Genomic DNA, 16,265 nt, shown 5'->3' on the forward strand with positions numbered 1-16,265 from the left:
GCTTTACCAAAAGGAGCTGGGAGACCATCTGCATGAAGGGCATGTTCCGACAGCTGCATATCAGATTCAATTAGGTTTGATAAGACTGACCACCTCGTCCAGCACAAAGAAGGGAAGAAGAACAAAAGGTGTGCAAACAAGGACTGTAAACCTATTGTGAGAACAATGTGTTCAAAGTGTAATGTGGCATTGTGTATTGACTGTTTTATTCCATTTCATGTAAAATAATGCTGAGTTCAGAGTTTGATTCTTAATTGTACTGTGCTATAAAGTATCAATTGTATGATGAAGACTGAATAATAAATTTGCACAAAAATTGTATATGTAATAAGAAATTTCAATAACCTACTTATTTTAGTTGAAGTTGTAATCCATATAAAATTAGGTAATGAAAGCACCTATTGTTGCCATATGGCAACATCAAATAACTTGCTAATGACGGTAATGACTTTCGTCAAAAAACTCTGTTGTGTAATTTATGCCTTTTACAGACATAATAACGCAATTTAAAGAAAAATCACGAAATAATTAATTCCGGCGCTAATGGGTTAATGACATATACAGCATATCTCTTGAGGAAAAATACCTGAGTAAAATAATTGCCATAATCATGGATCTCCAGTGTTGAGTTTATGAACCTCAGTGAAGGAAGTGCCATGAATATATTTTTGCTGTCACTTTCTCAAATGCAGAGTTACAAGTACTACATAATGACCATGTTTGGAATAATAAGCAGCAAGTCATCACATTTCCTTGGCCTTATACTGAATATTGCATGGTAATTATAACTATTGACAGTGTTAATGACAAAAACACATTTGATTCATGTTTCTGGAGTATTTAGTAATACAATTTCTTAACATCTCAAGCTGCAGATAGTGATTTTTGTATTTCACATTATCTCTTACCTCAATATAGTACACATTATTGCACTTTTTTCACAATGCTACAACACTTTAATGTTATTCCACATTCATTAAAATTTATTGTCCCCCTACTACATTCATTATTTTATAGGCCTTTAGGGCACCAACCAGGAATATCTATTTGCATAAACTAACAATTACTTGTAGTTACTTTCTGATGTGAAGTAATGCATGTGTCTTGAAAGTACCACACTGAGAAACTTTTGTCACAGATATCACATTTGTGAGGTCCCCTTCCCATGTGGACTAATGCATGTGTCTTGAGATCACCTGATGTAGTAAATGATTTGCCACAAATATCACATTTGTGAGGTCTTTTCTAGATGTGAAGTTTCTTTCCAGTGTGAACTGTTATATGCCTCTTGAGAGTGCCTGACCTACCGAAGGATTTCCCACAAATCACACATTTGTGAGGTTTCTTTCCAGTGTGAATTAATAAATGTGTCTTCAGATCGCCTGACCTAGCAAACCATTTGGCACAAATACCACATTTGTGAGGTTTCTTTCCAGTGTGAAGAAATTCATGAGTCTTGAGATCATCTGATCTAGCAAAACATTTTCCACAAATCTCACATTTGTGAGGTTTCTTTCCAGTGTGAATTAATGTGTGCTTCTTGAGACTGCCTAACAAAGTAAAAGATTTCCCACAAATCTCACATTTGTGAAGTTTCATTCCAGTGTGAATTAATACATGAGCCTTGAGATAACCTGATGTAGTAAAACATTTTCCACAAATCTCACATTTGTGAGATTTATTTCCAGTGTGAATTAATACATGAGTCTTGAGAGAACGTGATGTAGCAAAACATTTTGCACAAATCTCACATTTGTGAGGTTTCTTTCCAGTGTGAATTAATACGTGAGTCTTGAGATAACCTGATGTAGAAAAACATTTTCCACAAATCTCACATTTGTGAGATTTAATTCCAGTGTGAATTAATAAATGTGTCTTCAGATCGCCTGACCTAGAAAACCATTTGGCACAAATACCACATTTGTGAGGTTTCTTTCCAGTGTGAATTAATGTGTGCTTCTTGAGATTGCCTAACAAAGTAAAAGATTTCCCACAAATCTCACATTTGTGAAGTTTCATTCCAGTGTGAATTAATACATGAGCCTTGAGATAACCTGATGTAGTAAAACATTTTCCACAAATCTCACATTTGTGAGATTTAATTCCAGTGTGAATTAATAAATGTGTCTTCAGATCGCCTGACCTAGCAAACCATTTGGCGCAAATACCACATTTGTTGGTTCTGTTTGCAATATGTAGATCAGCCTGGGCACTGACATTAACAGCTGTAGATAAAATTCCATAAGCACTTGTTGTATCATTTGTCATGTGTGTGTTACACATGTCATTAGAAGCCTTCTTTGAAGTTTTCCACGTTTCCTTATATGAAGACTGTTCAATGTGTTCTGTAACAGAAACTTCTGGCTCACTATCCAAGAAGATACTGCTTTGATGCTCATCACTATAGTCATATTTTTCATGGTGGCCAGCAGTTAAGACATGATAATTCTCTCTCACTCTCAAATGTGTTTCCAAACTAACCTTACTGCGAAATACCTCACCACACCACTTACAAACATACAAAGGTGGCTGCATGCCATCAATGTGCATAAACACATGCATTATGAGTCTGTATTTTGAAGGAAAGTTCTGTTGGCAGAAATCACAGCTAAATAGAAGTAATTCCTTTTCTCTCTTACTACAGTCATATTGGGTGGCAACTGAGCATTCCTTGTCAATAGTCACATTTTCTGTACCAAACTCATGTGTTGACTTCTCCTATATCACCGAATCATCCTGGACCAGCCCATGGTGATAAATTTCTCCACATGATATGCCACAGCTCCCACCAGTAGTCTGAGTCAATCTGAAGAGTGAAGACAAGAATGTTAAATGTTGATATATATACAACAAAGAAACAATATTTGAATGTCCATAAATGCAGTACTATAGGCCACAAGTCATAAAAGTGCATAAGAAATTGCATATTTAGTAACTGTTAATGATTTAAAATTACTACACTCCTGGAAATTGAAATAAGAACACCGTGAATTCATTGTCCCAGGAAGGGGAAACTTTATTGACACATTCCTGGGGTCAGATACATCACATGATCACACTGACAGAACCACAGGCACATAGACACAGGCAACAGAGCATGCACAATTTCGGCACTAGTACAGTGTATATCCACCTTTCGCAGCAATGCAGGCTGCTATTCTCCCATGGAGACGATCGTAGAGATGCTGGATGTAGTCCTGTGGAACGGCTTGCCATGCCATTTCCACCTGGCGCCTCAGTTGGACCAGCGTTCGTGCTGGACGTGCAGACCGCGTGAGACGACGCTTCATCCAGTCCCAAACATGCTCAATGGGGGACAGATCCGGAGATCTTGCTGGCTAGGGTAGTTGACTTACACCTTCTAGAGCACGTTGGGTGGCACGGGATACATGCGGACGTGCATTGTCCTGTTGGAACAGCAAGTTCCCTTGCCGGTCTAGGAATGGTAGAACGATGGGTTCGACGACGGTTTGGATGTACCGTGCACTATTCAGTGTCCCCTCGACGATCACCAGTGGTGTACGGCCAGTGTAGGAGATCGCTCCCCACACCATGATGCCGGGTGTTGGCCCTGTGTGCCTCGGTCGTATGCAGTCCTGATTGTGGCGCTCACCTGCACGGCGCCAAACACGCATACGACCATCATTGGCACCAAGGCAGAAGCGACTCTCATCGCTGAAGACAACACGTCTCCATTCGTCCCTCCATTCACGCCTGTCGCGACACCACTGGAGGCGGGCTGCACGATGTTGGGGCGTGAGCGGAAGACGGCCTAACGGTGTGCGGGACCGTAGCCCAGCTTCATGGAGACGGTTGCGAATGGTCCTCGCCGATACCCCAGGAGCAACAGTGTCCCTAATTTGCTGGGAAGTGGCGGTGCGGTCCCCTACGGCACTGCGTAGGATCCTACGGTCTTGGCGTGCATCCGTGCGTCGCTGCGGTCCGGTCCCAGGTCGACGGGCACGTGCACCTTCCGCCGACCACTGGCGACAACATCGATGTACTGTGGAGACCTCACGCCCCACGTGTTGAGCAATTCGGCTGTACGTCCACCCGGCCTCCCGCATGCCCACTATACGCCCTCGCTCAAAGTCCGTCAACTGCACATATGGTTCACGTCCACGCTGTCACGGCATGTTACCAGTGTTAAAGACTGCGATGGAGCTCCGTATGCCACGGCAAACTGGCTGACACTGACGGCGGCGGTGCACAAATGCTGCGCAGCTAGCGCCATTCGACGGCCAACACCGCGGTTCCTGGTGTGTCCACTGTGCCGTGCGTGTGATCATTGCTTGTACAGCCCTCTCGCAGTGTCCGGAGCAAGTATGGTGGGTCTGACACACCGGTGTCAATGTGTTCTTTTTTCCATTTCCAGGAGTGTATATTCCTCCAGAAGGAAAGAACTGATGAAGTGAAAGTGGTTTAAAACGAAATTAACCACAGGAAATTCAATAATGATGAATCTGAGTCACTGCTGATTTCATTTGAAATTTTAAGTGAGAGTTAAAATAATTCACTTTCATGTGTTACAATCTTTTCAAAATACAGTACTACAAGTTTACAGTTTACACCAATTTATTAAATGTATCAAAAACATTCTTATGTTCAAGGCATTTAAGATTTAATTAAGAGAGATAATTTTTAAATGTTCTTCTCCCATTATCTTTTTCTGTTTCGCAAACACTTTCACCTTTGGAAATGATAAATTTATTTCACCTAATTAACAGATTTTTTTTGTTTGATTCCCAATGACTAAAGAACTAGTGCAAGCTTCAACATTTTGTTAGGTATCTAGAACGGATGTTAATCAGGTGAATAATGATGGTTCATGAACAAGAATCAATGTCACATCAATCAAGGGAACAATCTGCATACTGATGAATGAAAGTGAATGACACACTTGCAGATGGTTTTAATCTAAGACTGTGTTTTCGGCACTGCAACTTGTATGAAGCCTTGCACAAATGGAAATACTGTCTGAAAAGATGGAAATAGTTGTAAATTTTCCAGTATATTTGCACTGAGCCTTTTTGAAAATTTTTACATCTTCCTAACATCTGCTCATCTGGCATTGCAGAACACCATTGACTGAAGGGCACACATATAAATGGCCACTTCATCACCCATAAGACACTGCTAGCTGACACCACATATTGTGTGGCAGTGGTAACAGCTGATGCATGAGCTGAGTATCTGGGTCCCATTATTCCACCTGCAGTTAAAACTTTTCCCACAGAACAGAACTGTGATGCCTTTCAGGTCCCCAGTATGTGCATCATGTTGGACATGAAAAAGTATGAACTACTGAAGGCATGCATACCCAGTGTTATCTTTTGCTCTGCAACTTTTGACTTTTTTGCGTTTTGTTGGGGATATAGTTTTGCGTGGCATGATATCTGGTAAATTTCGAGTGTTTTTAAACTCTTAATTAGGATCACACGATTTTTTTAACGTAACTGGTATCATGATGTGTGTCAGATTCTAGAAGTTGACAACTGTATAACTAGATATTGTAACTTTTTTAAAACTCAATTAGTTACAACATGTATTTTCATACATATGGAATAAAATCAACTGAATGTTAATAATTAAGAAAGAAATCAAAAAATATGCAAGTAAGGTTTCAGACAAATAGCTTTCTTTTTCTCAAAGTACTAGATATAAAACTTACAATTAAAATTTTATGCTATGCCAGTGAACCATAAACAAACCAGGATAAGGAAGAGAATTTGTGGAAAAATTCAACAATAAATAAAGTTTGATGTTAATTATTTATCAATTGTTTTAGAGACCTCCATGCAACCATTGTGTAGGTACTGGGTACTTGTGTCATATCCTTAATATTTACTGCACAACATTTTTTGTGGCAGGCACATTCATAAACTGTTCATGCAGTGATAATGGAAGTGCACATGTATTTTATCAACACACATACTACAGCCTGGACAGTAACAGTGCTGATGGCTCACACCACATTTGTTAGAAATTTTGGCACTAAAGCTGTTACCTCTACTTTATTCCTTCCTTTGTTCTCTCAAACCAAAGAGCTGTCATCATGAACAAATACCGTTTCTTACATTCTATATATCTATCCCGGTACCCTTTATCCAACCACCAGATTTTATACACCCCAACTGTCTGCGTCCAGTGTAATTCATGGGAAAGTGCGAATGTCTGCAAATGTTTGCCAGTTGTGTAACTGAGGTGAAACGTGGGGACCAGCCCGGTATTCACCTATTAGGATGAGGAAAACCGCCTAAAAACCCCTTCCAGGCTGGCTGGCACACCGGCCCTTCATCGTTAATCCGCTGTGTGGATTCGATCCAGGGTCGCTGTACCTACCCGAATCCAGGAAGCAGCATATTAGTGCTCTGGGCTACCCTGGTGGGTCGTTTGATACATTGCCATGAAAATATAACATCTGCTTCCATCTACTAAGGAAATATTATCAATGCATTTGATGTCAGGGTTGGAGACTGCTGTTAATGCGAGCAAGCCTATAAAAAGCTTTTATCTCAGAAACATCAATATCATGCAAAGAAGGTACGTTCTTTTGAACATTTTTATATTATCAAGATTGTTTCCACACTGTTGAATCCCATCTAAAATTCCTCAAGGGAAAAGTACACCTGATTTGTTGTTCAGTGTCTCGATTTCTACCCATCACAATACCACTGAGTAACAGGGCAGAAATCTGCAAAGCAATGTTATATTGTCTAGCACAAACATTGCTTGGGTTGTGCATTTCTCTATTTGAAAGCGTTTCCCCTCCCACAGAAGAAGTAATCATGATGATATGACTATGTCCTCCGTTATCACCACCACCACCACCACCACCACCACCACCACCACCACCACCAAGGCCCTGTTGTGAATTTGTATCACCAATTTTACAGTCTATTTTTTTTACACAGTCCATTGTAGCCAATGTCACGGATGATGATGATGATGATGATGATGATGATGATATTGTTGTGATGATGATGACAACAACACAAACACCCAGTCACCAGGCAGAGAAAGTCCCCAACCTGGCCACGAATCAAACCCGGGACCCAATGATCCAGAAGCAGCAATGCTAGCTACTAGACCATGAGCTGCAGACAGAACTCATGGAGAATAGCACGTCCATTGAGGCAGGTTTTAATGATTAGAGAGACGTGGCACACACTGCATATTGTAAAAGACACTAACAGAAGACACGATAACTATTACACTGTAATAACAACAATAAACACAAGCTGTTGATAAAAACTTCTGCTGAGTAGCAATCATAGAATGAGTGTGGTATCTCTGCAAGACGTCATAGCAACTTTATTATGAATTTATTGAGGGGAAAATTGTCTGATGTTTTGGTGCTGCAGTGTGCGCTCTATACTTTGTAGGATGCTGTAACATCGTAATGTAGGGAAAGAGGAGAAACGATCAGAGCGATGATAATGATGGTTCTGGTACATTTATTAGGATATGATCAGAAGTTACGTGTTCAAAATGGTCTACTGACTCTGCAACATGCTGTATCCATGACATGACATGGCTAACAGTTGCCTACAGCATATCCTGTGTAATCAGATTGATTGTCATCATATGATATCTTTCTGATCAGGAATATCTGGATACATCCCCAATAAATCTTCCCAATCAATGGGAAGGGGACCTCACAAATGTGATATCTGTGACAAAAGTTTCACTCAGTTGGGTACTTTCAAGACACATGCATTACTTCACATCAGAAAGTAACTACACGTAATTGTTAGTTTATGCAATATCCCAACATGCACATGTCGCATGAACTTAGGTCGGGGGATCTCTAAGGCCACATATTTTAAACTGCCTAGATATAATGCGGGTGATACCAAAGATTTCATGAAACCAATAGTTCACTCGACAACTGACATATCATGCCACCCCATCTCACATCAAAATAATGGTGCAGACACTTGTGGTCTTGAAATGCTTGAATCACGTTACATAACATGGTCCTTATAAAGTTCAGATGCCTCTGTACACCTAAGAGGTGCTTGACCTGTCACCTACAAGGAACGGTGACTCAGAATGAAGGGGCTTGTGAAATCACACCACACTGTCACATAAGCTGAGTGCAGTGGATGTTCCTGCACAAGATTTGGGAGGACAACCCCATATGTAATAGTTCTGTGCACTCATGGCCCCATGCAGAGTAAAATATGCCTTGTACTTCCAAAGAATATTCCCCAGCCAAAAGTCACTCTTTTCCAGGCATGCCAAAAATAAAGACAAAGTCACAGTGTTGTGGCCTATCCTGGGGCTTCTTAAGCAGCAAATTCTGAGCCTTATAGAGATACTAGTGTGAAATGTGCCACAAAATCTTTTGAACTGTTGACTGGGGGAGGCACGGTAAGAGGCAGTGTGTGTGAGTGAGACAGAGAGAGATAGAGATAGAGAGAGAGAGAGAGAGAGAGAGAGAGAGAGAGAGAGAGAGAGATCCTGTGACAACTCTAACACTTAATGCAGAATTTGAGGCATCTGTTGCATGGTCAGCTAAAAGCAACTTGAATGACCGCTATCGGAATCTGCTGCACCACTCAATTCACCCATTTCTTCAAATTTCTTGCTTGTATTCTTCACCATATTTATTGACATGGAGCTCTTCTCGGCCATTATGTCAATGATATTCTTGCAATGCAGTGCTGCTGTTCTGATAAAACAACTGTACCACCCATGCAGGCGTCTCTTCTCAGTAGGCATTTCATTTCATATGGAAGCCTTAAACCTTTTTAACTGTTTTTTTTTGTTTGGGTTTAAGGGCGCTCAACTGCTGAGGTCATTAGCGCCCAGTCACTGATATGAGAGCACATGGAATCTGGTAAAACTCAAGGGGATGGGGGGACACCAGAAGGACCTGACAAATATGCAGATAAAATAAGGAAAAAGTTTAAATGTCTTTGGACAAGCCAGTTAAAGTTATAAAACGCAGAATACGAGCAGCTGCTCGAGCGTCATCAGCTAAAACATCCGGTAAAGTAGATGGCAGGGACAGGACAACACGAAAGTGACTAAAACGGGGACATGACAATAAAACATGGCGCACTGTTAATGCCTGACCACAAGGGCACTGCGGGGCTGGGTCACCGGAGAGCAGGTAGCGGTGGCTAAACTGGCAATGCCCAATCCGCAACCTGGTCAGAAGGACCTCCTCGCGCCGAGATGGTCGGGAGGATGTTGTCCAAGGAGTTGGGAGCGGTTTTACTGCCCGGAGCTTGTTTCCTTGGAGGGATGACCAAGCATCCCACCACAACGACACAAGCCTCTTACATACATCCCCACGAACGTCAGATGACGGGACACAATGGGAGGCTGGCCGAGGCAGGAGGACTGCAGCCTTGGCTGCAGCATCCGCAGCCTCATTCCCAGGCACTCCTACATGTCCGGGAACCCACAGAAAGCTGACAGAACCACCGTTATCAGCGAAAGAATGGAGGGACTGCTGTATCCGTTGAATCAAGGGATGGACCGGATAGGGAGCTCCAAGGCTCTGAAGAGCACTGAGTGAGTCAGAGCAGAGTACATACGATGAATGGCAGTGGCGGCGGGCATACTGAACGGCCTGATGGAGAGCAAAAAGCTCGGCCATAAAGCTGGAACACTGGTCGAGGAGCCGGTATTCAAAGGTGGCGGCCCCAACGACAAAGGCACAGCCGACACCATCGTCAGTTTTGGAGCCATCGGTGTAAATAAAGGTGTGACCGGCAAGTCGAGCACGAAGTTCGACAAACCGTGAGCAATACACTGCAGCCGGAGTACCCTCCTTCGGGAGTGAGCTGAGGTCGAGATAAATATGAACCGGAGCCTGGAGCCAAGGTGGTGTCGGGCTCTCACCCTCTCTGAAGGTGGTAGGGAGGGCAAAATCCAATTGTCGAAGCAGGCGACGGAAGCGGACTCCGGGGGGCAGCAGGGCAGACACATACAACCCGTACTGACGGTCGAGAGAATCGGCGAAGGAGGACTTGTAAGAGGGGTGGTCGGGCATAGACAACAGCCGGCAGGCATACCGGCACAGCAGGACGTCGCGCCGGTAGGTCAATGGTAACTCGGCAGCTTCAGCATAAAGACTCTCGACAGGACTAGTGTAGAAGGCTCCGGTCGCAAGACGTATCCCCCGATGGTGGATGGAGTTGAGCCGGCGTAAGAGGGATGGCCGAGCGGACGAGTAGACGAAGCTCCCATAATCCAGCTTCGATCGGACTATGGACCGATACAAGCGAAGCAGGACAGTGCGATCCGCTCCCCAAGATGAACCGCTAAGAACTCTGAGAATATTAAGGGAACGTGTACAACGGGCCGCCAAATAAGAGACGTGTGGAGGCCAACACAGTTTCCTGTCCAACGTGAGCCCTAGAAACTTAGTTGTGTCCACGAATGGGAGAACAACGGGACCGAGATGTAAAGATGGCGGAAGGAACGCTTTATATCGCCAAAAGTTGATACAAACCGTCTTCTCTTCAGAGAACCGGAAGCCATTTGCCACGCTCCATGAGTAGAGGCTGTCGAGACAACGCTGGAGGCAGCGCTCCAGGAGACATGTTCTCTGGGCACTGCAGTAGATCGCGAAGTCATCGACAAAGAGAGAGCCTGAGACATTAGGTGGAATGCAATCCATAATTGGATTGATCGCGATGGCAAAAAGGGCTACGCTCAAGACGGAGCCCTGAGGCACTCCGTTCTCCTGGAGGAAGACGTCGGACAATACGGAACCCACACGTACCCTAAACTTTCGATCCGTTAAAAAGGAATCAATAAGAAGGGGCAGGCGACCGCGTAGGTCCCACCTGTGCATAGTGCGGAGGATACCTCCTCTCCAACAGGTATCATAAGCCTTCTCCAAGTCGAAGAACACGGCTACCGTTTGGCGCCTGCGCAAAAAGTTGTTCATGATGAATGTCGACAAGGTCACAAGGTGGTCAACGGCGGAGCGGCGGCGACGAAAGCCGCATTGGACATTAGTAAGTAGCCGTCGAGATTCAAGAATCCAGACTAACCGAGCATTAACCATGCGCTCCATAACTTTACAGACACAGCTCGTAAGCGAGATGGGTCGATAACTGGAAGGCAAGTGCTTGTCCTTCCCCGGCTTAGGAATCGGGACAACAATAGACTCGCGCCAGCATGCGGGAACGTGTCCCTCAAGCCAGATGCGATTGTAAGTATGAAGAAGAAAACCTTTACCCGCAGGAGAAAGGTTCTTCAGCATCTGAATATGAATAGAATCAGGCCCTGGAGCGGAGGACCGTGATCGGCCAAGTGCGTTTTCGAGTTCCTGCATGGTGAATGGGGCATTATAACTTTCACGATTCGAGGAGCGGAAGTCAGGTGGCCTAGCCTCCTCTGCCTGTTTGCGGGGGTGGAAGGCAGGGTGGTAATGAGCGGAGCTCGAAACCTCTGCAAAAAAGCGGCCGAAGGCATTGGAGACAGCCTCAGGGGCCACAAGGACGTCATGCGCGACCGTCAAGCCAGAAACTGGTGAGTGGACCCTAGTGCCAGATAGCCTGCGCAGGCTACCCCAGACAACAGAATAAGGAGTAAAACTGTTGAAGGTGCTTGTGAAAGCAGCCCAGCTGGCTTTCTTGCTTTCTTTAATAATACGACGACACTGTGCACGTAATCGTTTATAATTGATACAATTCGCCACTGTAGGGTGGTGGTTAAAGGTGCGTAAAGCACGTCGACGAGCACGTAAAGCGTCTCTACATGCCGCGGTCCACCAGGGGACCGGTACGCGACGTGGAGAAGAAGTAGGGTGAGGGATGGAATATTCAGCAGCAGTGAGAATGACTTCCGTGAGGTGTGCGACCTGACTATCACAGCTTGTGAATGTTTGATCCTGAAAGGTCGCCCTGGAAGAGAAGAGCCCCCAGTCTGCTCTGGAGATGTTCCAACTAGACGAGCACGGAGAGGGGGTATGCTGCAGGAGATGGATAACACACGGGAAGTGGTCGCTCGAATATGTATCAGAAAGTGCATACCACTCGAACCGGCGTGCAAGTTGGGGAGTACATATAGAGAGATCTAAATGGGAATAGGTGTGAGATGTGTCCGAAAGGAAAGTAGGGGCGCCAGTATTGAGGCAGACAAGATGGAGCTGGTTGAAAAGGTCGGCTAACAGGGAGCCCCTCGGGCAGGATGCTGGAGAGCCCCAAAGGGGATGGTGGGCATTGAAGTCTCCAGTTAACAAAAATGGTGCAGGTAGCTGAGCAATAAGTTGCATCATGTCTGCCCTGGTAACGGCAGACGACGATGGAGTGTAAACGGTACAAATGGAAAATGTAAAAGATGGGAGAGTAATGCGGATGGCAACTGCCTGCAGGCCGGTGTGCAACGAGATGGGATCGTAGTAAATATCATCCCGGACCAGCAACATAACCCCTCCATGAGCTGGGATACCTACCACAGGGGGTAGGTCAAAACGCAGAGGTGTAGTGTGCCAAGGCAATTTGATCGCATGGGCGTAGCTTCGTTTCCTGGAGGGCTACGACGAGCGGACGGTGCAAGCGGAGCAGCAACTTCAAGTCCTCTCCGTTGGAGCGAATGCTGTGAATATTCCAGTGAATAAGTGCCATCGTAAGAAAAGAAAAAAAAGGGAAGATGAAAGAAGGGGTCACCTCGAAGGCCGCTGAGGGCCTGGCTTCGAGCGAGCACTGCCGCCGCTGTCAGTAGGCGGACAGTCATCGTCCATTGGGTCTATAGGTTCATCGGCCATCTTGGGAAGATGGCCGGGAGGGGGAGCTTCCTCCGCCGGTGAACGGCCAGATGTTCGGCTACCAGCGGTGCGGCCAGGCGAAACGGATGACGGCCTGGGGCGGCAACCGCTGGGTGGCGCAGGAGAAGAAATGCGCCGTGGCGGCGAAGGAGAACTGTGCTTCCTGTGAGCCTTCTTGGAAGGTCGTTTGGTGGAAGTACCGGTCGAAGGCTGGGAGGTCGAGGTACGTAGGAAGTCTGCACGGGACGGCTCCTTCTTGAAGGCCCGTGCATCTGACTTCTGGGTCTTCGTCTTAGCAGAAGCTGATGAAGGGACTGGTGTCTGTGGGGTGATGGGAGGAAGAGGAGACGTCGACCGCGCGATCTTAGCACTGGCCGAACGGACGACCGTAGTGCTGAAGGTCAGATCGCATGTCTGGGTTGCCACCTCCATGGTAGTCCGAGGAGAGGCGAGGACAGTACTGTATTTCCCCGCTGGGAGCAGCGTGGGCTTCCTACTAGCCAATAGCTTGCGAGCAGCCGATGTGGACACTTTCTCTTTGACCCGAATTTCTTGGATACAGCGTTCTTCCTTATAGACAGGACAGTCGCGGGAGGATGTGGCATGGTCACCCTGACAGTTCACACAACGAGGAGACGGAGGTGGACAGTCACCCTCATGGGCATCCCTGCCACAAGTGACACATTTAGCCGCATTGGAACACGACTGGCGAGTGTGATTGAAACGCTGACACTGGTAGCAGCGCGTAGGTGTCGGGACATAGGGGCGAACAGAAATAACCTCGTAGCCCGCTTTGATGCGCGATGGCAGCTGAACACTATTGAAGGTCAAGAAAAGTGTCCGGGTCGGTACAAGGTCATTGTTGACCTTTTTCATGACCCTATGGACAGCCGTCACGCCCTGCTCAGCGAGGAAAGATTGAATCTCCTCGTCAGTCAAGCCGTCGAGGGATCTAGTATAGACCACACCACGAGACGAATTCAAAGTTCGGTTAGCCTCCACCCGGACAGGGAACGTGTACAGGAGTGTGGCCCGAAGCAGTTTTTGTGCCTGAAAGGCGCTCTCAGTTTCGAGTAATAAGGTACCGTTACGCAACCTGGTACAAGATTTGACAGATCCGGCTATAGCATCGACGCCCTTCTGGATAACGAAAGGGTTGACAGAGGAAAAATCCTTTCCGTCCTCAGATCGAGAAACGACGAGGAACTGTGGGGCAGGCGGTAGTACTTTTGTCACTGGTAGCTGGTCATGTTTCCGTTTTTGGGCAGAAGTCGAGAGAGATGGAGTGAAATCCATTGCGGAGGAATCCCCCATGATTGCCAGCGTCTCCGATGGCGTGCTCCTTCCTTGTGGGGACCCTCTCAGAGGGCACTCCCGCCTTAGGTGAATGTTTACACCTCAGGTCACACCTCCCGAGAAACAGACGGAGGGACCAATCGGCATGGTCAGAAGGTATCAGCGCAGGCAATCACCCCTCCCCGGGCCTGGCGTTTACCAGGGGGTACGCGCGTGCCTTACATATCTACCCAGGGCGGGGAATTACGCGTTACCCCGTCACCGGCTACGCGTGCGAACGCGTGGGTCGGCCTTCAGGCACGCACAGGGAGGAAGGAAGAAGAGGGAAAAGGAGAGAGAGAGAGAGAGAGAGAGAGAGAGAGAGAGAGAGAGAGAGGACAGACTGTCTCAAACGCCGAGGCGGAGACCAGAGAAGGCAAGGGGAAGAAGGCAATGAGAAGGCAAGGGGAAGAAGGCAATGAGAAGGCAAGGAGAAGAAGGCAATGAGAAGAAGGCAATGAGAAGGCAAGGAGAAGAAGGCAAGGAGAAGAAGGCAATGAGAAGGCAAGGAGATTTTGCAGGGGAATGAGTAAGGAAGACAGTGAGGTGGAGAAGAGCAAAGAAAGGAACCAACCAAACGAAGGAAGAAACGAGAAGTGAAAAAGCAAAATGACCGCAAATAGAGGTCGTGGAACCATCCGTCTCCGGACGCAGGCGCTAACTACCCCCTTGAGGGGGAGGGACTCCTTTTAGTCGCCTCTTACGACAGGCAAGAATACCTCGGGCCTATTCTAATCCCCGGACCCGCAGGGGGGCTTTTTAACTGTGTGTATGTCCAGAAAAGAAAAATTCCCAGATGTCCCAGTTAGAAACGCGCTTTCCAGGGTGAAAAACGTTTTAGTGGGTGGAAGTACATTTTTCCACCTTGAAAGATATCGTTACCCTAGGAGCTGTAAACCTCATCAATCCCTTGAATGGTTATGGGTTTATAAGATTGTATAGAACTCTCTGGCAGTTTAGGAATCTCAACCTAGCAAAAATCAAAGCATTTATGAAAGATCTTTGATGTGTGGCAACATGTCCACTACATATTTTCGTATGACGAAAGTATGAACACGAATTCCAACAATTACATCACAGTAGCTTCTAAAGCACTGAAAGATTGTGACGTGCTTTTGTGGGCCAAGCATAGCTTGTGTCACATGATCTCGCCGGCCGATGACAGCAGATATTCAGAGCATAGGAAATGTGATGTCAGCCAATAACAAAATGAATGTTAAGCTGTGCAAACACACAAGCGAAAGAAGTTAATTGTTTAAATTACTATGCATCAGTCAACTACAAGGAAAGTTAAGTTTTCATATATAATATTGACTTTCTAACAGTTTTTGCTGTTTTTCTGAGGGCACCAGTTTCAATTTTAGCAGCTTTATATTTCTGACAAGTACGATTATAAATTTCACTGATTTGCACCAGACACTTCGTGGGTTACATGGCTGGATGTGTGTTCTGTAGAGCACTTCGACTTCTCCCATAGTAAAGCCAGTTACATGTGAAATCACTCAAGAACTTCGCTCTTGTTTTTGAAAGGCAACTATATTCTTTGCCAGCATTATTGCATAATCTGTCATCAATGAACAAACTATAATAATTATGAAAGACTAAACTCGAAACTTCGTCATTTTTTGTATTACCTTTTCAACATATAGCAAATGCAAGTGTGTCACCAAAATTTAAAATATAAGGCATAAATGGCTTGTCCTCTGGGCCCAAAATTTTTTCACACTTGCTGGTGGTCAGTGTTAACTCTTGAATGTGAATATAATGCTCCATGATTTAAGAAAATCATCACACATTCTGACATGCATGATCATCTTACATAAAAGGAAATTTACTTCAAAAGTAATGCCTCTGAAACCAACATTCGAGATATTTCACCACGTCATGTAGAAATGTAATCAGTTGTGACTTCACTCATCAAAATGTGCCCAGGAATGAGATATATTGAAAGTTCATTGTTAGAAAATATTGTAGAATCTTTAACAGCGCTGTCGGCAGATGCCTGTGTGTGCATTTATTCTGTTTATGTGAATGGCTCATTTTCTTTGCAACGAAAGATTTATTTTGGTGATATTCCCTCTTTTGCGTTTTATTGCTGCAGTATTATTCTGCAGTGGCGAGCTAAACTAATTTTTTTTATTAGTGTATCAGTTCTTAGCAATCAAAATTACAAAAATTTTACTGAAAAACAAAA

The 16,265-nt window shown here is 45.2% G+C and overlaps 2 protein-coding genes across 2 annotated transcripts in view; both read right to left on the reverse strand.

The window, feature by feature from the left end:
* Positions 1-661: 661 nt before the first annotated feature.
* LOC126213218 (zinc finger protein 708-like) lies at positions 662-2,562 on the reverse strand. Its single transcript, XM_049940860.1, has 2 exons — positions 2,144-2,562; positions 662-1,891 (listed from the first exon to the last, which is right to left on the reverse strand). Exons 1-2 carry the CDS (start codon positions 2,560-2,562, stop codon positions 1,246-1,248), a joined length of 1,065 nt encoding a protein of 354 aa, XP_049796817.1. The 3' UTR covers positions 662-1,245.
* Positions 2,563-2,670: 108 nt separating this feature from the next.
* Positions 2,671-16,265, reverse strand: part of LOC126213219 (uncharacterized) — an 89,631-nt gene continuing 76,036 nt past the window's right edge. The window contains exon 8 of the mRNA XM_049940861.1: positions 2,671-2,806. Within this exon, the coding sequence (XP_049796818.1) occupies positions 2,719-2,806 (88 nt within the window). The 3' untranslated portion in view covers positions 2,671-2,718. The remainder of the gene's footprint in view (positions 2,807-16,265) is intronic.

The sequence above is a fragment of the Schistocerca nitens genome, chromosome 11 (genome assembly GCF_023898315.1).
Source record: "Schistocerca nitens isolate TAMUIC-IGC-003100 chromosome 11, iqSchNite1.1, whole genome shotgun sequence".
Classification (NCBI taxonomy): Eukaryota; Metazoa; Arthropoda; class Insecta; order Orthoptera; family Acrididae; genus Schistocerca; species Schistocerca nitens.